This window comes from Cajanus cajan, chromosome 1 (assembly GCF_000230855.2).
Source record: "Cajanus cajan strain Asha chromosome 1, NIPB_CcT2T_4, whole genome shotgun sequence".
Lineage (NCBI taxonomy): Eukaryota > Viridiplantae > Streptophyta > Magnoliopsida > Fabales > Fabaceae > Cajanus > Cajanus cajan.
In genome coordinates this window covers 78,760,068-78,783,204 of record NC_138517.1, presented here as the reverse complement: position 1 = coordinate 78,783,204, position 23,137 = coordinate 78,760,068, and the positions used below count along the sequence as shown (strand labels likewise).

Sequence of the window (23,137 nt, the reverse complement as noted above, 5' to 3'; positions counted from 1 at the left end):
TAGGAAGAGTTGTGAATCATCCTTTTATGGTCTAATATGGTTGTCCCCAAACCTTGGATCAAGTCAAATCTTCTAATATGAGCCAAAACTCATTTATGTAATGTGTTTTCTGTCTTCCATTAAGTGCAATCACCTGCTTGATTAGGATTTAGGAGTAGGGACGATGAAATGTACCCAAGTTGGTTACCAATTAATTAATTAGGATTTCTTCAAATTTACCATAGCTTTGCCTTTCTTTGCAAATGAAGATGTCATGCAGAAAATTGTGATCGATCCATAACAACTATTGGCAGCTGTGGTGCTTATTTAATAATATCGAAAATTTAATTAGAAGCTATCGATCGGGTGCAATGTTCTATTGAACACTAACCCAAGTTTATTAATTCCTGTGCACCAATATATAAGTGGATGATCACCCATATGAATTAAAAAGAGAGTGGCTTTATTATAATAAGACATAGACGAAGCTAGCTAGGGCTTCACATGATGCATATGCATGCATACATACAAACCAAAGGTTTTATTATTTATTCATAGCACGTACATGTAGGTGGTGCAATAAAGTAACTACGCATATATGCATGCATGTATATTACTAGATTACGTTATACCACCACTCTCTTGATCGAGTTCCTTACTCCTATGGGCAATATGGATCGCCACCCGCGAAAGCGTCAAAAGAAATGGATGGCTTAGGTAATTTGAATGATACCACAACATTATCACAGCCCCGAGAAGACATGTTTAATTAAAACTTGTGTTTGTTATGCAAGTTTCTTTGATCGATGAACTCTTCTATCTTAGCTCCAGTTTTTATAGATGCAGATAATTAAGGGAATCATGCTATAGCTGTTTGCTTTAGTACGAAGCTAGCTATAGCCATTTCTTTCTTGTTCATAACATTGATTCGTTTTACACTTACACGTTACATCGTACCGCGGCTATTTAGATATTTTATATTCTTATATATACATAGATTCATGCAAATTACTGCTATGGATAGTTGGATACCTGTGCAGGAAAATGATAACAGAGAAAATGTTCTAGCCCAAGAGATCATAGATTGTTTTATGAAATTAATTTACATTTCTGTAGACTAATTAAAACAATAATTAAGAAACAAATAAAGAATAAAAATTATAGAAAAGTTGTCTAACTTATCCCTAAGAAAAAATGTGATCAATCACCAACACTCCATCAAATACGATTAATGCAAATTGTGCAATTAAGATGATTCTACCCATCATTTTTGTTGGAATTGTTTAACTTTGTTTTTGCGGGGTAAGTTAGGTCACTCTGGTATAAAATAAGTAATTTACGTATGTTATTTTAAATTTTTTACATTAGAAAAAAGTTCAACGTCAATGCGGGAGAATATAACGAGTGCAAATTGACGTAAATTTACGTCAGACATTGCCAAGATTCGACATAAAAAAGTTGTAAACAAAAAAAAACATAACGAGTGCAAGCAGAACAGACCATTCTGCTTGATAGAACAATCCAGAAGAAAAGGCCAACAACCCAAACAAATAGAACAACCAAAAGACCGAATAAAACAAATAGCCACAATAGCAATGCGAAACAAAAAGGTGTTAGCGAAATCCTGATTATACCTGAGCTGCAACGGTGTGCGAACGGGTAACGAAGAGTTCACCCCACTCTACAGAAGATATAAAAAACGATTCAGCAACAAAGGAGAGGGAGAGAGTTTATAGAGAGAAGAATCTAGAAAAGTGATGAGATTCGAGTGAGGGCATGCGTGCGTGTGCCTCCCATGCACTCTTCTTATTCGCTTTCACTACTTTTTTTTACGTCGGACTTGGTAGAGTCCGACGTAAAATGTAAAATCTACGTCGGTTGTATGTGGTGTCCGACGTGAATTTTACATTTTACGTCAGACCCTACCAGGTCCGACATAAAAAAGTTCACAAAAATTATAAAAATGTCACCGCATCTTTTTTACGTCGATTTTTGTTATGTCCGATGAGAAAGAGGTGACATAAAAGACTCATTTTCTACTAGTGCCAGTTGTATATACCAATTTTTATATATTAAATATAAATTTTTATCTTACATGAAAGTATTTTTATTTTATATTTTATTTTTAATGATCTTTTAAATTTTTTTGTCTAATCTAATTAATATTTATCACAATTATTTATAAATTAAATTTAATATTTTAAAAATAAATTATCAATAAATAAAAATAAATTTGTTATAATATAAATTATTTATGATAAATTTAAAATATAATTTATGTTGTTATAGGAGATTATATATATATATATATAACTTATATATTTAAAAATATTAATTTATTTATATAAATTTTAAATATAATTTATATATTTAAATATAGTTTATTATAAATTTTGGTTATATATGATTAATATTTAGCATGTGTAGTGTATAAGTTAAAATATTAATCAATTTAAATAAAAAAGAAATAATAAATGACTTGAATAACTTTTTTAGTGGCTCCCATGTTCATTTTTTACGCCCAATAATTAAAAATTCTAAACTCTCTTATCTCATTTTTGAATGTTTAAATTGGATGGAATATTTCCGGCCTGCAAGAAAAATCGACCAAGTTGTGACAATTTCTCTAAATCATTTACAGAGAACTTGTGTATTTAATGATTATTTATACTTTTATTTTCCTTTAAAAAATATTTGAATCATACATTCTTTCTTATATTTTAAAAAAGTATACTTTCAATCTTTTTGAAATGAATTACACTATTATTCATTGTATTAATTAAAAAAATTCATAGATACCAAACATTCTTAACCTAAGTGTCAAATCACTTATATTTTTTAACTAAACTTTAGTGTTTAATTTGGATATGAAGTTACAACTAGATGTAACATTTTATTTTTATAAAAACTGATTAAGTAAAAAAAATATATACCTCATGTTTTAAAAAGTACACTTTCAATTTTCTCTAAATAAATCTTATAGGTATCAAAAGTTCTTAGCATAGGTGTCAAATCACTTTGTACTCTTTAATTAAAGATTAAAATTTGATCTCTAATTTGAACATGAAATTATAATTAGATATGCCATTTTTTTTATAAAAATTGATTTGATGAAAAGAAGTTATACCTTATTATTAAATAATAATTAAAAAACTTATAAGTCCATGACATGCCTTTACATGTAACATAGATGTCAGGTTTATAGTCAATTGTGATATAGTGACACAAAATTAAAAACTATTTTTATGTATACAATATATGTTGATATATTGTTAGAAAAATCTAAATATAGACTATAATAACATATAGAATATGTTATTAAATCTCATTTAAAATTAATATTAAAATTATGTATAGTTATATGTCAAATAAATATATATTCGCATATATTATATCTATAATGAATATTTTTTGTATTTTATTATATATGTAACATTTTGAGCGTTAGATTTACTAAAATTATTTCTGATTTTTGTAGCTAGTGATACGGTTTATCCATTTTGATTGAGGCTCAAAATCTCAATAATTGTGTACGTATCAACTACAACAATATATGTTTTTTTGTGTTGGTTTGGCTACTGATGACCTTTTTATGCCCTGGATTTTTTTAGTTTTAGCTTTAATTAATCTTTGGTCATTTCTTCTTTTTCTTTTTTGTTTAGTTAGGTACTAGAAAAGCAAAATTGATTTTTGTGTATCTATATAAATCAAATTTTACAAAACTAAATGAGCTTCCAAAATTTCTTATGCTTATTTTTATTTATGTATCATGTCTAAATTTGACCAAAAGTGTGGTATATATCAAAACATGGTAGAGGTTTGATTGTGCCTAACCAAGAGTAACATTTCGCATAGAGTATGAAACCTTGCATAAGAGAAATAAATATGGTTTATGAATTCAGCTTTCACGGTTAAATAACACACAATATAATATGAAGAAAAAAAATCACTACAAAAAATGTTAAATATATAAAAAAAATGTTATTATAGATATAATATATATAGGATATATAACTATTTGACATATACTTGTATATGATTTTAGTATTAATTTTAAAAAGATTTAACAACATATTTTATGTCTCTATAATTTATACATATATTTTTTCAGTAATATATTAATATATATTGTATATGTAGTGTAAGTAAAACAAATTTAAAATAACAAATATTATATTATTAAAAAATGTGTGTCGTTATATGATAATTATTTTTTATGAAATTTTGTATGAGTAAAAAAACTTGATTACTCATGTTTTTAACTTCCTACTTAACCTCTTTTTATTTTTTTATTATTATTCTTAATTTAAAATTAAGGCTTCTACAAATAAACACCCACTTAAAACACTGGCAATATTCTCATCCATAATCTTCTTAATTTATGTACATCAATAATTAAAACAATTTCATTTTCTTTATAAGACTATCCTTTAATTATTCTCTACAGTGAATTAATATTCTAACTATTTATATTATTCTTCAATCATCCTCTTTAGTTGTTTTCTTTTGCACTTTTTTAAAATATTAGTTCCATGAATTAAAAAAATCACTGAAAAGGTAAATTAATAAATTTGTTTACGGATCACTAACTAGATAATATATTTAAATATCCTTTAAAGTTTATGGGTCACTAATTAGATAATATATTTAAATATCCTTTAAAAATGATATATAGAGTTTATTTAGAGAAACTTCCTCATAAACACTTCTAAAAGAAAAGAAAAAAGTGAAATATATAATTATATATTTTTATAAGTTAAAATTATTTTATAAATAAATTAATTTGCATAATTTTTTATATTAGTTTTTCCTAAAACTTATTTTTAATTTATGTATGAATTAGGTTTAATTTATAAAAAAATCATTTTTTCCCTTTAAAATATTTATGGAAAAGTTTATAAACAAACCCTAATTTAACTACGTTATTTCAACTGAATTTAACGACACATGTAAAATTATCTTAATGATAAGATTTAAAGAAAAAGAATTTTATATTTATTCAGTTATTTTTACTTTTTAATATTTTAATTATCATTGAATTTTTAAAAATATTTAAGATATGTTAGGATAAAAAAATTTATTAAATAGTTTGAAACTATATCATGGTTCATATATTAATCTCGATGTAACATTTATTATAATGTTATTTTTTTAATGTATTACAAAGATAGTGACCTAAGAGCATCTCTAATGAGAGTTGCTTATAAGTAACCTCTGTACCATATCACTTCAGATCAGCTCTAGCTCATTTTATGGGTTGCTTAAATTTTAGTAAAGTTATTTGTAGAAGCAACTTTATTAAAATTTAAACAACTCATAAAATGAGTCAGAACTGATGTGACAATGATGTGACACAGGGAGTTACTTATAAACAATTTCATTACAAATGCTCTAACTCGTGGACATATGGTATTCTTCTATTACCTAATAATTTCGGAAAGGGGTCTCTTTATCTACGAACTTACACAAAAATATTTTAAAATAACTCAATAGCTAGGTCACACAAATTTATAATTTAATTGCTTGATATCAAACTCCACCACGATGTCTTAAAATAATTTTTAATGACAAAAAATTTAAAATAAAAGAAAAGTGTTATAGATAAAGAAAATTTTCAATTCAATTTTTTTGTTTTTGGTTTCAAAATTGACAATTCAATCAAAACTTAGCTTCAAATTTTGTAGTTGAGGATTTTATCAAGGAAACAAGTTTCATATAGTTGTTTTAAAATAATATCGTATAGGAAACTGCAAATTAAATCTCTGATTTTGATGAAGGAGAGAAGGAAACAAAAGAACTAAACATACTTTATAATTTACTATTTTTTATTTTGTTAATTTATTTAAAATGTCTTTTTTATCTCAAATAACTAAATATATCATTTTGTATTTATCAACTAATTTATTTGTTTATATTATTAATTAAATACTTAATTCAATCCCTAAATTTATAAACTTTCAAGTTTCTAAATCTAACTTATTTATAATTTTTCAGTTAGTTTTACTAATAAATTCATACTAGTAAGTAACTCTTATTCTTTTCGGCTTCCTAGACAAGTGTGAATAAAGGAAAAATAATTTGAATCCAGCATATATATGTTCGAATATAATACCAAATTAATGTCCCTGTCAATAAATCAAAAGATGCTCTCATCCTCCATTTCTCAAAGATAAACATTCAATTAATATTCCATTGATCTTATGATATGCCCCTGTCAATACATCAAAAGAAAATATGCCTAAAATAAAATATTAAATAATATCATTCTCTGCTGAAAGAAAATATTTTATTAACCTTAAAAATTCCTGGTCACTTTGCTTCCAATTCGAAGGTTGAGAATTCCACAAAGCAATGATTTATTAGCTGTCATTCCTTCTGTGATGTTTCAACAACAGATATATTCTATACGGACAAAGAAAAAATTAAATTGAAATTTATGTTCAACAAAAAAGAAATTTGTACCAAAAATGTCAATATATATCTTTCATTAATAAAATTTTACTGTATTAATTATTTACAAGTATATTATAATTTTTTGTTCATTATAATACATGGTTTTTATTTACAAAATTGGTTAAACAAAATTTTTTAATTAATAAAATATAATTTTTGTTTTCATTGAAAAGCTGGTTATTGCAAGCATGTTTTTAATGTTTTCATTTTCACAAAATAGAAAATAAAGGGCCAAAACAAACATATTTTCTAAATCTTAAAAATAAAAAATAAAAAAAATGTTTTCAAAAAATGAAATATATATATATATATATATATATATATATATATATATATATATATAGATCAAATGAGAGGGAATTTATTATGAAAGATGAGAGTGTTAAAATATAACCTTTAGATTAATCAAGTGAAAGAAAATTTGGGATTTAATTAAGTGAGAGGAAATTAATCTAAGGATTATATTTTAACCCTCTTATTTCTCATAATAAATTCCCTCTCACTTGATATGTTATATATATATATATATATATATTCTCAAATCAAGGTATCCCTATTATTGTCAAGTAATCATACATAATAAAAAATTATAATCATAACCAACACAAGTAATTGCACAAATACAAAGTGAGACAATATATATTCTCAAATCAAGGTGTCTCTATTATTGTCAAGTAATGATACATTATTCTTAATACAAACTTATAATCATAACCAACATGAGTTATTGCATAAATACAAGGTGAGATAATATATATTCTCAAATCAAGGTGTTCCTATTATTGTCAAGTAATCATGCATTATTCTTAATACAAAATTATAATCATAACTAACATGAGTCATTGCACAAATATAAAGTGAGACAAACTCTAAAATACACACAAAATATACGTACTTTTAAGAGATACATGGTTCAAATTAAGAAGACATTATTTTTATATGAATTCTAGACGACATTTACAATTATTCCTTTTCATCTATCTTTTTCTACTCCTTCTTATCATTTTTCTTTTTGTAATTTGGTTGTTAGTTGTTACCATCTAAAATTGTCTCTTGTAATAATTATTTTTTCATAAGAAATACTTTTAATTAAAAAAATAGTTAGTAGAGTAAGATATCGTTAATATTAGTGACTGTCATAGAAAAAAAAATATAAGTTTAAGATAAAGTTATACTATTAACTAAATTAATTAACTTCTTTATTTCTATTGAATTAGATAATTGAGTTTATAAAAAGAATAAAATTTAGAGACACTTATGAGCAAAGAAAGAACATATGAATATGTTGTGTTAATCAACCTAAAATCTAGTAGACACGTATATGATTTTATTTTTGGAAATCAATAATCACTTGAATATATAAAACTTATAGTTCTTATTTTTCAAAATAGTCAAACTACATAAAATCTTAAGATATTATTTTACCAACTAATTGATATCACAATATATATATATATATATATATATATATATATATATATATATATATATATATATATATATATATATACTTTCATTTGAATTTTAAACCCATAAAAAAATAAACAAATATGACTCTTAATTATGTCTAAGGATCTTAAAGTTGTTTTTTTTTTCATTTAATGTGTGTTTGAATATTATAAAACTTCGTTTAACATGAAACCTCTCTCTGCATATATATGTGTAACTTTCATTTGAATTTTAAACCCATCAAGAAAACAAACAAATATGACTCTTAATTATGTCCAAGGATCTTAAAGTTGTTTTTTTTTTTTTAATTTAATGTGTGTTTGAATATTATAAAACTTCGTTTAACATATAACCTACAATTCTCCTTCTTTTTAGTTTGATAAGAAGATATAACTCAGTTCCACATATCGACTCATAAAAATAGAATAGTACTTCTCATTGCAATTATATTCAAGGATCTTAAAGTTGTTTTTCTTATTTAAGATATATTTGAATATCATAAAATTTCATTAAACATGGGCTTTTTTTTTTCAATTTGATAAGAAACTACAACTCTTTTTCACATATCGACTCCTATAAGGATATCATTAAGATTTCAATTCCAAAGAAGGTATCAAATCTGGGATCTTAAAGTTGTTGTTTTTTTATTTATTTAAGATGTGTTTGAATACCATAAAACTTTGTTCAACATGAATCCTACAATTTTTTTTTTGTTTGATAAGAAGTTATAACTCCTTCTCACATGACTCCAATACAAATAAAGTGATATCTTTAATTATAATTTTATATCTAAGGTAGACATCAAATCTCAGTTCTTAATTAAGAAACACAAATATTGAATCAGTTGGGTCAGTAATTTTTTATTTGGATCTTACAATTCTTTTAGTAATGTTTGATGCTCACAAATGCGTGCAATAGACAAAACGCATATACAAACACACAATTGCTTGCCATATAATAACTTTGTAGTGTTTGTTGTCATGTGGAGTTATGTAAATAAACATAGTTTTGATATATTGCAGTGTGATTAAGGTACGCAAACCCCCAACCCTTATGATGGAACCATTTGGGAATTGAATATACAAACTAAAGACAAATGAACTTTCATGTATCACACGCACACGTAACCCTAAGTTTTCTTTGACATTTGATTCAGTAACAATGACTCATATCTTTAATTTTAATCTTCTTTCATAATAAACATTTGAGGGGAAAGGGGGTGAGGATGGAAAAAAGTGGAAGGCAAGAAGCATGGAACGGAGAAAAAAATATGTGGAATAAACAACCACCACCACATTTGCATTCATGTGCAAAGCAGAGCTATAAGCACGGAAGCCTAACCCACTATATCTGCTGTCAATTTGTCTAAAACATTCAGCCCAGTCTGAGAAGCAATTACCACTGTGCATCTGCATAACATGATAACAGAAATAAATGAATTAAACCACTTTCACTGCTTCTGTCGTCTAGAAAGAGTATCAATAGAACCAATGCAATCATTTGTAAATAGCTAAGTAAAACTGGGATTTTTTAAAGTGACTAAGATGCTGATCATGCTTCCATTATACTCCTTTGACTAAATAAATTGCTGCACCTAAAGCACAAAGTGCAGCTCTAATATGAAAGATATTAAAAAAGTATACCCTTTGAATCTCTTTTTGTCAGTTAAGTTTGTAAGATTACATGAAGCATATGTCAAGCACTTCTTTTTCATTAAATACAGAGAAACAGATAAAGAAAACTGAAATTATCAGAGTGAGTCATTTGATGTTTTATATGTTGTGTACCTTCTGTTGAGATTTTCTTAACCAACTTTGAGGAACATAGTAAGATAGGGCATTAGATAAAGAATTGTGGAAGAGAAGTATTGCTTGAATGGTAAAAACTCAGATCAGGTTTAACAGAAAATCATTCTACCAATCATTTCAAGTACAACAGAGTCTAAGATATTTTTTATGCAACGGCCATTTGTCTTAGTTCAATGATTCAATCAGTGTCACTGTCAACTACTTATTTAAAAGAGTATAAAAGTTAAGAAAGAATACTAACGGGAATTTCGATACCACACCATGGTCCACAACACCATCAACTCTATTAAGGCTTTTTGCTACTTCAGCTGCAAGTAATACCAAGTCAATGGAATGGACCAGTGAAAAAACTGAGGTTTAGCACTTGAAACAGGTATCACACTTACAGAACTTACCAAGGCTTTCTATTGGGGATGTAAAGATAACATCGAGAACATTATGTCCTTCTTTGGTGACTAGTGGGAAGTCACCTCCTAGTGGACCTGCTTGCCCTATAGATGGTCTTCTCCAGACCTTCATTTACAAAAAGAGACATGATAAATATAATCACAAAAATGTAAATTTCTTGATAAAATAATTAAAAGAAAGAACAGAAATGTTCGGAGGAGCATAAGAAATTATCTTTCATCAAATAAAATATAAAATACAGGAAACAAATGAAGGAACATGGCCCAAAAGTGCTTTCCAATCCCTCAAGAAAACATGGGTTAGCACCCTGACAAAACTCAATAAAACAACTCTGTCCCTTAAGAAATGAGAAGGAAGAAACTTCCAACCAAAAACTCTGGCATTACATTCCAGTTCCACTTTAGAAATTCAATAACCTTGCTGTGTAATTGCTTCACCTTTCTTGATAACAGGGTATGATTTTTAAGTCATTCTGTTTCTTACTTTTTATACATCTTATTTACCAGTTTCTCAAAAGGCTAAAGGCATCTTTTTGCCTGATACAGAATCGTAGGCCTGGCAAGGCTATTCCTCTTGATGTCAGACAAATCATCTTTTTACATTGTGATTGTAAAGTTCCATTAGCAACTTTGTAATATAGGACTTTCTAAAAATTTTTAGGAGAATGGATTTGTTTAGACTCCTTTCATCCCTTGTCTATTCACTGGCTTATGCAAGTGTTTCTATGGGGTACCATGGTGAATTTACAATTAGTTTTGGGGATAGACTGCAATTTTCTTGTCTAGAGAAACATCATAATGAAAATAAATTTGATTATGTACTAAATATAGTCTTTTCTAGCATGGTATGTACTAAGGAGTAACCCAAGTTAGAGGTAGACCAAGAAAGACTCGTATGTGAAAACCAACCCCACTTAGTGGCAAAAGCTTTGAGTTGCTGTTGTTTTGTGGATCATAAAAAAAAAATCCTAAATCATTTAGGAGAGCACTATATCCAATTACATACAGTATCTACATACATCAACAAAGCAAACAGTGTCAAAATATCGTTATCTTTAAAACAAATAAGGAAATCTTTATGTCATTGTCACTTTTTAAGTTGGTAAGCAACCAACCAGATAAAACTTTTGATGTTTTATTTTCTTATAAGCATGTGTAAAAACTCAGAAAAAGAGTAAATGTAGAGTGAACCTCAGCATCACCCAGAAACATATCATCAATCTCTTCGGCAGTAGCCAACCAGTTGAGCTGCAAGGAAAATGATTATTAAAGACAAATATACACAAGAAAGAATCAATAAGCTAATATTTTGCATAGCTGCTTACAGACTGAATTAAAACTGGAATAGAACCTTCCAGACCATCTTTGTACTGGGTATCTTCGATAATGAACACAAGTTTACTGGCAGCATTTAGTATAGACTGTAAACAAAAGAAAAAAAGGGAGGGGGAATCAATTATTAACACAAGATAACAAAGAAAGACAGAAGAAAATGGTGTAGCAACTCACCTTCTCCTGGATTATGGATTCATCACCTTGCAATTTCCGGCGCCCGATGATAGCAACAAGTGTCCCTTCTTCTACAGCATCAGCATCATCAAATGCAAAATCAATCTACAACAGAGTAATTGCAAGATGAATCTACACTAACATTTATTTCAGTTATATACAAAATTAAAAAACAAAGATGCACCTAGCTTGACACATCAAGACAGTCCAGCATTACTTTTTCTTCCATTTCCTTTTAATTTCATTGCATTGAATGATTTCTTCAAAATTATTGATTTATGATAGACTTATTTTTTAAAATTTTGGAACATTTTCACCAGGGATTGCATACAAGGCTTCCTGTTCTTCTAAAATTTCTGGCAAGCATCCAAGAGCCCTCTAAAACAAGAAATACTCAACATTAAAGGAAAATGTAGAAGATGACTATTTTTGTGCACACTTGAGAACTGTCTTTGTAGGTATCCAATGGAATCCCAGCCTTTGCTGCCTCACTTGCACTTGCAACAGACCTACACAAACCAGTGCATCAATGTCAAATGGTTTGGCGGAATTTACATATTGACATAGAAATTGAAAGTAATATATATGTCTTTACAGAACAGCAATGCAATGATCAATACTTGCATTGCATAGAGAAATTTCTATTACATAATTAGACAACATTCAGAAAACATAGTTCAACTTCAACTTTAAATACATTATTATCTTTTTTTAAATGATATTTTAGCCAAAAGGGAAGAAAAAACGTAAGGAGGAAGAGCTCACATGGGAATCCCTACTATATCCTTCAAATTACCATTACGAAGCTGGCGACCCAAATGCTGAATGGCCATACCAGAAGCATGACCAGACCCCAATCCTACAACCATGCCACTTTTCACGTACGAATCCACCTACCAAACAACAAAACATGTCTACAAAATTCATTCATCTCCTAGCATAAAAAAAGGGTATTTGCAAAAATCTACTAAAAGAAGCATTGTAGTGGCTGAATTAGCATGAAAAAGCAGATATTGATCAGGAAATAGTGAAAAGTGCAGAGAGTGGTAAGCATGAATCCATGGTTGATACAGTGTATTCCGCTGCTCGGAGAAGAGCAGAACTATCATCGAGGCAGGAGCGAGTCAGCATCCTCAGAAAATTGGGTCTTCTGCTTCGTATGGACGTTAGAGACGTGGGAGAGTGCAGATGAAGCCTTGTGGAAAGTGTTGAAGATGAAGCCATTGCTCTTCAATTCTTACTATCTGCACTTTCATCAAACAAAATGGATAAGAGATTATCACCACTCTATAATCTATTGGGTATTGACAACACGCTGAATTTTTTTTTTTTAATAAATAATTTTAGAGTTGATTATGTATACATATAAAAATCCTAAACATTTCTCGTAACTAATATGAGTAAAGTAATATTTGTATAAGTTAATCACCTATACACTGTTAAAAGTAAATGTATTTATAATGATATGATATAATTAAAGAATATAATTAATTGTTAATGTAAAAAATTTTATACTCATAATGTATAGGTGATTAACTCTATAAATTATCTAATTATTTTACCAAAAAAAAAAAGGTGAGATCGTAAAAGTAAAATAATAGGTTATATAAGATATAGTCAAAGGAAAAAAATAGAAATGTCGAGTAAGAAAATCAACAATGAAATGAATGTAAATCAATGAAATATTCTTATAATGAATTAATTAAGATAGAAGAGATGATTGAATTGTTTTCTAATATATTATTATTTGGTGTATATTAACATATATTAGCTAAAAATTATATGAGTATGTTTACCAAACCTTTTATTTATTTATTTATTTATATATAATTTATTATTTATATTATATATAATTATATATAAAGATAATTTTTTTGGCAATTTTTTCTTCTATTTTTTATATAAATCTTTTGGTTCTTATTTACATTTATTTATTTTTTTCAAAAACTAAATTTTTATTTTACTCACAAAATAATTATTTTTATTACATGAAAAAATAAGATAATATAATAACTACTTAACTATTTTTTTTTTTTTAAGGGATAAACAATTTTTTAAATATGGTTAGTGTTAGAGTAAATTTACCTAAGTAACATGCTTAGAAGTTTATTAATGAGACTTACATTAAGTGTAACTGTATATTATTGAAGTAAAACTTAATTTTAATTGGAGAACTGTACATAAGTTTTGTCCTGTATAAGAGAAATTTTTATTTTCATGTATATTTTATTTTGGGCAATTTTAATCTTTTAAATAGAATAAGAAACTATTAAATGAAAGTTTCGAAAAGTTACAAAAGTTTTTTAGCGCATGATAATTACACACTAATTTATTGATGTGGATAATTAAATAGAAGAACAAAGTGTCTTTTGTCTCGCAGTATATATAATTATATAAAAAAGATCCACTTACTCCAAGTAAGTATTGATATACTTATTTTACTCAATAATTTATATTTTACAAAATTTTCTATGATTCAATGGGTGAATTAAAAATTCTTAACATATTAATCAAATTTACAAATTTTAAAAAAGTTAAAAACTATATCATACATTGTAATTTTTGAAAACTATTTGATACTATACTATATTAATTCAAAATAAAGTATATTTATACATACATATTATATATTGATTTAAATTCATATAATAAAGTATCATATAATTTTTAAACTTTATAAAAAAATTATAAACTTTATTTATTAAAAATCTTTAATTTAAATGATTTAATCGCTAAAATTCAATATAAGTGATGAATTGTTGAGTAAAATAATTTTATCAAAAATTCTTCTTGAAGTAAGTGAATTTATTTTCAAAATTATATATAAAACTAAGAATGATAATAACTAAGCCTAGGTAGGATTTTATTGTAATCATCTTTATGTTAATTTACAATTTTTCATATCTTTATTTTTATAATTTATATTATATTAATTTAATATTTTTAATTCTATATGTAATATTGTTATTATTAATAGACATTTATATATTTTATTGAAACTTAAACTTAAATATTATATTATATATAATTTAGAATTTTACGTTTACATTAAATATTAAGAACCTATAAATATTATTTTATTCTAATTTTTAATGTTATAAAATTATAAAATTATAATTATTTAATATTAATTTTTTATTAATAATAATAACAATTTTATTTATATCAATTTGATTACAGTTTAATTAAACCTTAAAATAATATTTAAATCGATTCAATTTTAAAAACATTCTAAACATACAAGACCTTGACGTATTCAACTCTCATCTCCGGGAAGTTACTTAAATAATATTTTAATTTATAAAATAAACTTTTATTTTATTTTAATCCCTACAGTAAATCGTTGATTTTAACTTCTAAAATAAAGTTAAACTTTTAATTTTTTATTTGACTTTAGTTTTTAGAATATTTAGTCCATATAATCTTTACCAAAAAGAAATTAGTTCATATAAAACATTAACTTTATTTGATTTATGTCTATGAAATATGAATATAATCAACATATTATGAGGACCAAAATCAGTATAATCAACAAGAACTAATTCCATATGGACCAAATATCTTACATAATTTTCAACAACAAAAATAGTACATAGACTAAAAGACAAAAAAAAAAAAAACTATTTTCTAGGACTGAAATTAACAAACAAAAAATAGTAACTAAAATTTCAAAAATATATATTATAAAAAGTAACAATTTGTTTAAACTTAATTGGAAGGACAAATGTTAAAACATATTTTATATAAATGTTTAAAAACAATAAAAATATGCTTTGTAGTAAAAACTAATATATCAAAATATTAAAATTTATTCAAGAGATTGAACTATTTCAACATAATTAAGGGACAAAGTTATGAAAAAAATCCTTTAATATACTTTTTTCGAAAGGTGTTATTTCAACCTTGTTGCAAATATTTTACTTCATCAATCATAAGTGCGCATAAACTTAAAGGCTTTATTAGGCAATCCACAACTAACATGAAACTTTTTGAACTCTGTTACACAACGGACATGTTTATTTATTTTATCCTTAGTAATTACAAAAACGAAAATAAGATTCGAACATAGAAACATTTACATATTATTTCATCCTCAATAGTAGGCTGATGCTAGTAGTTTAGAGAAACATGTCTTTGAAAACAATAAACCAAAGAAGTTCAGCAACATACATAAATAGTATTTATTTGAATTAAAACCCAATTAAACAAGACAAAAGAATAATTGTGAAAACAATATAAAAGGAGTGATCATAAAAACTACAACACAACAGCATTGATGCCAACAATTTATCAGAAAGTGTGTTGCCATCACATTCCGGAAAAAGTATCAGCATCCAATGATATCTCTAGCGTCCCTGAAAGGAAGAGAGCAAACATGATAAAAAGCAGCAACTAGGAGGGGAGAAATGTAACTGCAACATGGAACCTTGTTGTAGACCAAAACAATTTTATTTTTTAAGGGAAACCTTGTTGCTTGAAATGTTATTTGAAAGCCAGTCTAGTCCCTCGTATAAACCTTCACCAGAAGTAGCACATGTACTTTGGATATACCTGCGGAAAACATGCATGTGTGCATATTTCAGAGATGCTTAAACGATAAGTGTTATCATATTAATTCTCAAAATTAAGAAAATATCAAACAAGTTTCTAAATTTACTATTTATTGTCATTTTGGTTCCTGAATATTTATTAAATAATAATATCATTTTAGTCAATTTTTTTTAAGATTCTTGGACTAATTTAATTGTCAATGGACTTATACAACATTTTATTTCAAGGACTATTACTATATTGTCTTTCAAATTCAGGGACAAAATGACTATTTACTCAAAAATGGCCTTGGTTGAAGACTTAATTTACCAGTGGCGCTGTCGCAGAGAGTTTAGACCAAGCCTATCAGTTATTTCAGCAGCATTCATTGCATTAGGAAGATCTTGTTTGTTTGCAAAAACAAGCAATACAGCATCTCTTAATTCATCCTGTCCATAGTAAGAAATCAAATTAGCATGGAAGTTTTTATTCATAAAAAAAATCCTAGCACCACGCTACTTTGAACATCTCTTCTCTTATTGATTAAAAGTTATAAAAAAATTATGGGTGTTATATGTCTTATTTAATGAACTGATGATAGAAAGTGAGTGAGAAGTATGTTAAAGAGTAAGTTGTGAAGACTCATTTTTCATTCATACATATACACTAATGAAGGGGTCTAACCCAAATGATTGAGTAAGTGTACGAGTTATTGTTAACTCTCTTGGTACCGAGTTTTATTCTTGTGGATTAAAAAACATATACATATATATGCACACACCTCATTCAGCATCCTGTGCAACTCATCTCTAGCCTCAACAACTCGATCACGATCATTGCTGTCCACCACAAAAATAAGCCCTTGTGTGTTTTGGAAGTAGTGTCTCCACAATGGTCGAATCTGAAATATATCAAGCCCTTGCTAACTGAGTTATTACATCAACAAGCACTTGCACCATTTTTTTATACAAATAAATAGATATAAAACAATTGAGTTATATGGTTCTCTCCACAACTCAAGTAGTTCAAAGTTCAAAATCAAATAAAAATCAGTGGGGAGAGAATTTAGTGAGTGATTCTAGCAATGATCACCTTATCCTGACCACCAACATCCCACACAGTGAAGCTAATGTTCTTATACTCCACAGTTTCCACGTTAAATCCTGTATATACATACATGATACGGAAAAGCAATAATGATGTTATATATAAAGGAAAACAGTAATAAAACATCTTCAATAGCTAAAACTTTTGTATTTCCTTGGATCTCATAAGATTGAAAGGAAAATATACCAATAGTTGGAATGGTGGTAACAATCTCCCCTAACTTGAGTTTATACAATATTGTGGTTTTACCAGCGGCATCAAGACCAACCATAAGAATTCGCATCTCTTTCTTAGCAAAGAGGCGAGAGAAAACCTTGCCAAAAGACAACCCCATTATCTGCCATTACAATGGAGCAAGGCATCAAATACTAGGTCTAGGATAAAAATCATGTATAATAGTAAAATATTTTTGAATTAACTTGAAATTTTATGCATGCATGCATGATAATGGTAGGCAAGATATAACATTATAAATTTGTTAACAAAGTTACCGACAATGTGATGCGTAGTGTGAGTATCATGTTATGAACTAGTTTTCTAATTGGTGCGATTCCAAAGACACATTTTCCCAAGAATTGCCTTGTTGCAAGTTTTACTTGCGGTACTTGTTAATGTTAACCCGAGTAATCCGTGATTTACGATGCTTGGAGTCTTATTACATAGGGAAGAATTGCAAAATCTTAGAATTGAATCTAAAATGAATTCTATGATCCACATTATATATCTTAGAAGTCCAATTCAAAGATCAGCTAATAAGTGGTTCAAATCCATTTAATTCAATCAAATCACAAATGGAAAACAAAAACATAAAATGAAATGTATTTCACACTGGGGCCATGCTATGATCAAACGATGAAATCTTAGACACAAATTCAAAAACAAAACGTTTGAAACCATAAAATGAAAATGTATGAAAGGGATTGAATCCATATTACAAAAAGTGACAAACTTACATGATGAGAAATGAAAAGAGAGAGATAAATCGTTAGAGATGTAGATTCAGAGGAACAATAACTATTGCTCACTCTCTGTCTGTATAAGGTCACCCCAAATTCGGAAATCAATGTGAGAGTTAAGTTAATTTTTTGGATTTGACCCACTTATTTGGGCATGAGCCGGGCAAAACTCTCCCTACCAAGCTCAAATTAGTAGGAATTCTCCCTAAAAAGTGAAGAAAAAAAAAAGCACAAAAAAAATATAACTTAAATGAATTTACCTAATTTTCTTAATTTAGCTCAAATTAATTAGTATTCAAGTGACAAATATCAAGGGTTTAAAACCAAATAAACTATAATGTATAATTTTGGGGTTTTTTTTTTTGTCTAATACAATATCTTTCAAATGACATTCAACTCTTCATTTTAGAAGTTGATGAAAGAAATTTAAAAAGCCAGGCGTTTAAGCTATCATCCAACTCTTCATTTTAAAATTGATTGGGCCAAAAGTAAACTGATTTTAAAACATAAATAATTTAATTTTAAAATATAAGGCAAATAATTAACATCCACATTTTTCATTTCTAGTTTACCAAGACTTTTAAAAGAAACGGAGGCTATCTAGCCTTCCTCTACTTTTCTAGTTTACCTAGTTTAAGGATGCAGAACGACATTAGCCATTATATTTCAGCCTGTATAAGCATGGATAATACCACAAGACTCTAAGAAATCGAAGTAAACTTGGTTTTGAAGGGACCATATACTACATTTACGTAATGCTCAATTTCCACCTTATATTTTAGCCAAAATATGCCCCTCTTGGTAACATTATTCAATATTTGACTTTTGACAGCTCGCAATTCAGTTTGAGACATACCAATAGAATTCGGCCAATACCTCTGCTGCTATGTATTATTTAATTTGCAAACAAACTACAAACTGTAAGGTCAAACTATAATTAAATCCGTTCTTTCAACAATCCTACATTATCTGAAAAATTGTCCGGATACTTTGGGCCGTGTATACAAGTAATGCCCACGGAATGAAGAATATGGTGAAAAACTATAATTCTCCTTCTCTATATTCCACCCCACCCCAATACTCAAAAGAAACAAGAATTCCCGTGTAACAGTTTTGAAGAAGCAGAAGTTATGGTGTCATTTAAAATGTGGAAAAGTAACTGTCTTTGAGAAAAGGGTAGACTGATCAGGCTTTGCCATACTGCATCATGCAGTATCTGAGGTTGAAAGGGTCCATCAATAGGTTGTCCCTGAACACATGCTAAAATCATGCGTGTTGAATCTGTCTCTGCTCTTATAGTACAATTGCACTTCTCAAGTAAAAGACCTTGAACTTGGTTGAACTGATAATCTCTCTGTCAAAAGGAAACAAATAAGGCTTAAATTATAAGAATGAAGCCTCCAATTCATTATAATGGATAATCCAGTTACTCAAAGATAAGGTTGTTATTCAGAGTCGGGATCATTAGACACTTTGCATATAATAGCATATGCAAGTTGAAATAAAGAAAAACGAGATACATGTTAGAACCACTTTTGTCAGAAATCGGACAAGGTTTTAGACACCTTAAGAATTCAAATTCAATAAACATTCTCAGCCCATGGTTCACACAAGGCGATTAGAAGAGAAAGGGGAATATATTCTTTCAGGAAGACAGCCATGGATGATGTTACATACAAACAAAATAACTAAAGCTAAAATGCTTGCTTTTAAGAACAAGAACTTCCCCCAAAGTTGAAATCAAATCATTTGAATAATTCACCAAATAAAGGGACGTGTAACGTGTTGCTCATATCACCTAAGTCAAAATAGAATTGATGCAAAAATAAATAAGCAAGAAGTGGCATACTTATCAGTTCATAAGTAACGATCATGGTTGTTCCATAAAGTGACATGTTTAAAAATCTTGGTCCAAACCCCCTGTAAAATCCCCACCATCCATCTTCCTTAAGGAGACTCTTTGCTGTCTTCAGTACCGATGGTCTTCCAGAACCGTAGTTGTCCATAACCTAAGTGTAATTAAAAGTTACAAATCCAAAATAGCCATGTTACAGTCAAAACATAATAAAAAAACTACTCCATAAAAGAAGCACCAACTGATTTACTGACAGTGACACACATACCAATGTCAATTTAAACTCCTAAAAATATCTTCCTTCTTCAATACCAACAAATAAGAACAAGAGTCTCATTTCACATACCTGAAGACGTGTTTTAACAGTATCTATGGGAGTAGTGATAACAGAAGAACAAGCACCAGCAACCATCCCAGCAGTAGCCTGAACTGTCACCATTTCCATATGTGAAGGTTTGTTCCCTGTTTCATCTTTGTAGCCCAAAGTCCTAAAAGCCAATAACCATGCACAAATTAAAAATGCAAAAAAAAAAATGAATGAAACAAAAACTTACACGAAGCTTGTTTTTGGCCGATGAAAGTAGATTATATCCTTCCTATAAGCTCTTTTAACTCTTAACTTGTTTTGACAGGCATGTGAGCTTATTAAAATACAATAAACTTATATATAGTTTCCTAATTGCTTTTAGAATTATCCTCTTATTAGAATTGACTGCAAACCATATTAAATGAAAGTCCAATTCTAATTAGCTAACAATACCAAAAGCATTAAAGAATTACTCCATCTAAGTTTTATCTATGAAAACAAACTAAACCTTCATATGAGAAACCAAACACAGCGCCGGTAGATTGTTGTAAAAAGCACAAAATTTACCTCCAAATTAGGTGTTGTGCAGCAGCATATGAACCCCACCAAAGTGCAGATGCAGGGGACTGGGTTACAGCGGTTAATCCAAAACCCCTATACAAGCCACGAAACCCCTCAGCCTTCACAACTTTACGAACGACATCAAAGGGCCCTCTACAATACGTTGTCCCAGGAAGACCCTGTACCATTAACCTCTGACAAATCTGAGAATAAACACACACATTAAACAAAATCATTCTTTTTAGTATAGATCACATGTACTCCACAAGAAACAATCATGTTCGAGCCAACTAGGACTATTATAAGTGACAAAAGCACTCCATTCTCAATATTTATCGCAGTTGTATACCCATAACTTGAATTGAAGACCATGGTTAAGCTAGCAGTTGATCCAAGCACTCGATAATAAACAAAAGGCTAATCTTATTTGGATCAGCTTTAACTTATAGTTCACCCAGCATAGTAAAGAAATTGGATGCCATTGTTGTGTCACTTGTCATTTCTTTATTGTTACGTTCTTATTTGGTATCAGCGTTGACTTATTGTACATGTGGCCCAGTAAAGAATTTGGATGCCGTTGTGTCAAATGTCATTTTTTTTAACTGTATTATGTGTACAATAAGTTAAAAAAATTAGTCTACATTGAAGATCAGAAAGAGTAACCTTATATCTCTTTTTAAAAAATTAAATGACCAAAATAATCCTTTTAATAATAAGAAAACTAAACTGAACCAATTAAATAATAAGTGGAAACACAAATGTAATTAGGCGAATAAACACCATTTTCATCCCTTAATTTTGAAGACATCATATTAGTCCTTGAAATTAAGGAAATAATAATAATTAGTTAAATTTAAGAATCTATTTGACATTTTAAAGACTTTTGACAATTTTTTAATTAATGGAGTCTTCACCAACTTGAGAAGTTGCCATGAGTGTCACGAACTCTCGTAACTCAACCAAGTAGCTAGATTTCAACTCCTGGTTCTTGCATATGCAGAAAACTAAGTGGGTGTTTAGATTCTCATTCACAAACCTCAAACGTGGATCAGAGAAGTAACTATTTGTTACTTTTGGTGCATTTTAACGTGAAAAATTATTAAATTGCGGATCATCAACGAGAATCCAAACACGAACTAAGTTGAAAAGAGATGTCTATCTATTTGGTATCTGTCAAACCCGTCTGGAAGATACTAATTCCCATGTTTGACAAAGATACCTTCAAAATTCAGTTACTAAAATGGGTGTTTATTCTAACTTAGCCTAACCAAAACCATTGATGACAACAAAAAAGGATAAAGGAAGAGTGTCAGGTTAAGTACCACATCCAAAGGCACAAAGTAGACACAAGAAACCAAATTGGACAGCAAGCCGGCGACCGCATTCGCGAGGCCAACGCGCGAAGCTTCTGGAATGCGACTGCCCTGCGTGTGTCTCAAGACGGCGTCCTTCGAAACCTCGAGAGACGTGAGAGCCAGGACCCTCCCGGGGACCGAACCCACGGCGGAGGTGCCGAAACCTCTGAAGATTCCGGGAACGCCGTCGCTCCGCAGAATGTGAGCGAACAGCGAGGCTCCCCGCACGTGGGAGAGGCGAGCGCCGGCCACCTGCATCCGTGTCTTCACCACCGCCGTCGGATGCAGCAGCGCCGATTGGGCGGTGAAGAGAACGGCGCCAATCACGTGAAACTTGGTTTTATCCAACCTAACGTTAAAGATTATAACTGAGTCTAAGTAATGTGCATTAGAGAAGAGAAGAGTTGAAGGTTGTGAGAAGGTACCTACCTGTCCCAGTTGATGTCTGTGTCGGCGAGTGCCAACTTGGGAGCGGTGGTGGCTTCAGCTTCCATGATCGGAACTGTGATTCCTTGGCTTGGTTTGGGTGAGAGATGAGAGTTGAGATTTGAGAAAGAGGCATGAGAATTGAGAATGTGTATTTCAAGTTTTGAACTGAACCACCGCTTCTAGTTCTGGAGAACGTTCCAGTTCTTTCAGAGGGGTTTATTACTTTATTTTATTCATTTATTTTCTTTTGTATGTTTTTCCACAATTGAGGCACAAATTTAATTAAATATCATAAAATAGTTACATTACATGGATTTTTTTTTAATTTAATCATATAAGTATAAATTAATCTTCAATAAAAAAATCAACTTGTACATTGGATTGGACCATACAACAATAACAAATAAACTTTGAAATCTTAAAAACATAAGA

At 28.9% G+C, this 23,137-nt stretch overlaps 3 protein-coding genes across 4 annotated transcripts; all 3 read right to left on the bottom strand.

The window, feature by feature from the left end:
* Window positions 1-8,869: 8,869 nt before the first annotated feature.
* LOC109804557 (NagB/RpiA/CoA transferase-like superfamily protein) lies at window positions 8,870-12,899 on the bottom strand. Its single transcript, XM_020366408.3, has 9 exons — window positions 12,677-12,899; window positions 12,371-12,498; window positions 12,045-12,114; window positions 11,606-11,710; window positions 11,422-11,517; window positions 11,288-11,344; window positions 10,085-10,202; window positions 9,931-9,997; window positions 8,870-9,290 (listed from the first exon to the last, which is right to left on the bottom strand). The coding sequence occupies exons 1-9, from the start codon at window positions 12,827-12,829 to the stop codon at window positions 9,218-9,220; spliced, it is 867 nt and encodes a 288-aa protein (XP_020221997.1). The 5' UTR covers window positions 12,830-12,899; the 3' UTR covers window positions 8,870-9,217.
* Window positions 12,900-15,754: 2,855 nt separating this feature from the next.
* Window positions 15,755-18,366, bottom strand: LOC109804558 (ADP-ribosylation factor 1). Of its 2 annotated transcripts, XM_020366409.3 has the most exons (7): window positions 18,196-18,365; window positions 17,429-17,579; window positions 17,228-17,298; window positions 16,917-17,036; window positions 16,466-16,584; window positions 16,072-16,156; window positions 15,755-15,960 (listed from the first exon to the last, which is right to left on the bottom strand). In XM_020366409.3, exons 2-7 carry the CDS (start codon window positions 17,574-17,576, stop codon window positions 15,952-15,954), a joined length of 552 nt encoding a protein of 183 aa, XP_020221998.2. In that variant the 5' UTR covers window positions 17,577-17,579; window positions 18,196-18,365; the 3' UTR covers window positions 15,755-15,951. The 2 variants fall into 2 exon arrangements, with proteins under 2 accessions (XP_020221998.2, XP_029128272.1); XM_029272439.2 differs by having other exon boundaries at window positions 15,755-16,156; window positions 18,196-18,366.
* A 691-nt stretch (window positions 18,367-19,057) lies between these two features.
* LOC109804554 (uncharacterized) lies at window positions 19,058-22,906 on the bottom strand. The gene is made up of 6 exons (XM_020366405.3): window positions 22,706-22,906; window positions 22,244-22,625; window positions 20,928-21,124; window positions 20,400-20,541; window positions 20,048-20,207; window positions 19,058-19,552 (listed from the first exon to the last, which is right to left on the bottom strand). Exons 1-6 carry the CDS (start codon window positions 22,768-22,770, stop codon window positions 19,512-19,514), a joined length of 987 nt encoding a protein of 328 aa, XP_020221994.1. The 5' UTR covers window positions 22,771-22,906; the 3' UTR covers window positions 19,058-19,511.
* Between the last annotated feature and the right edge of the window lie 231 nt (window positions 22,907-23,137).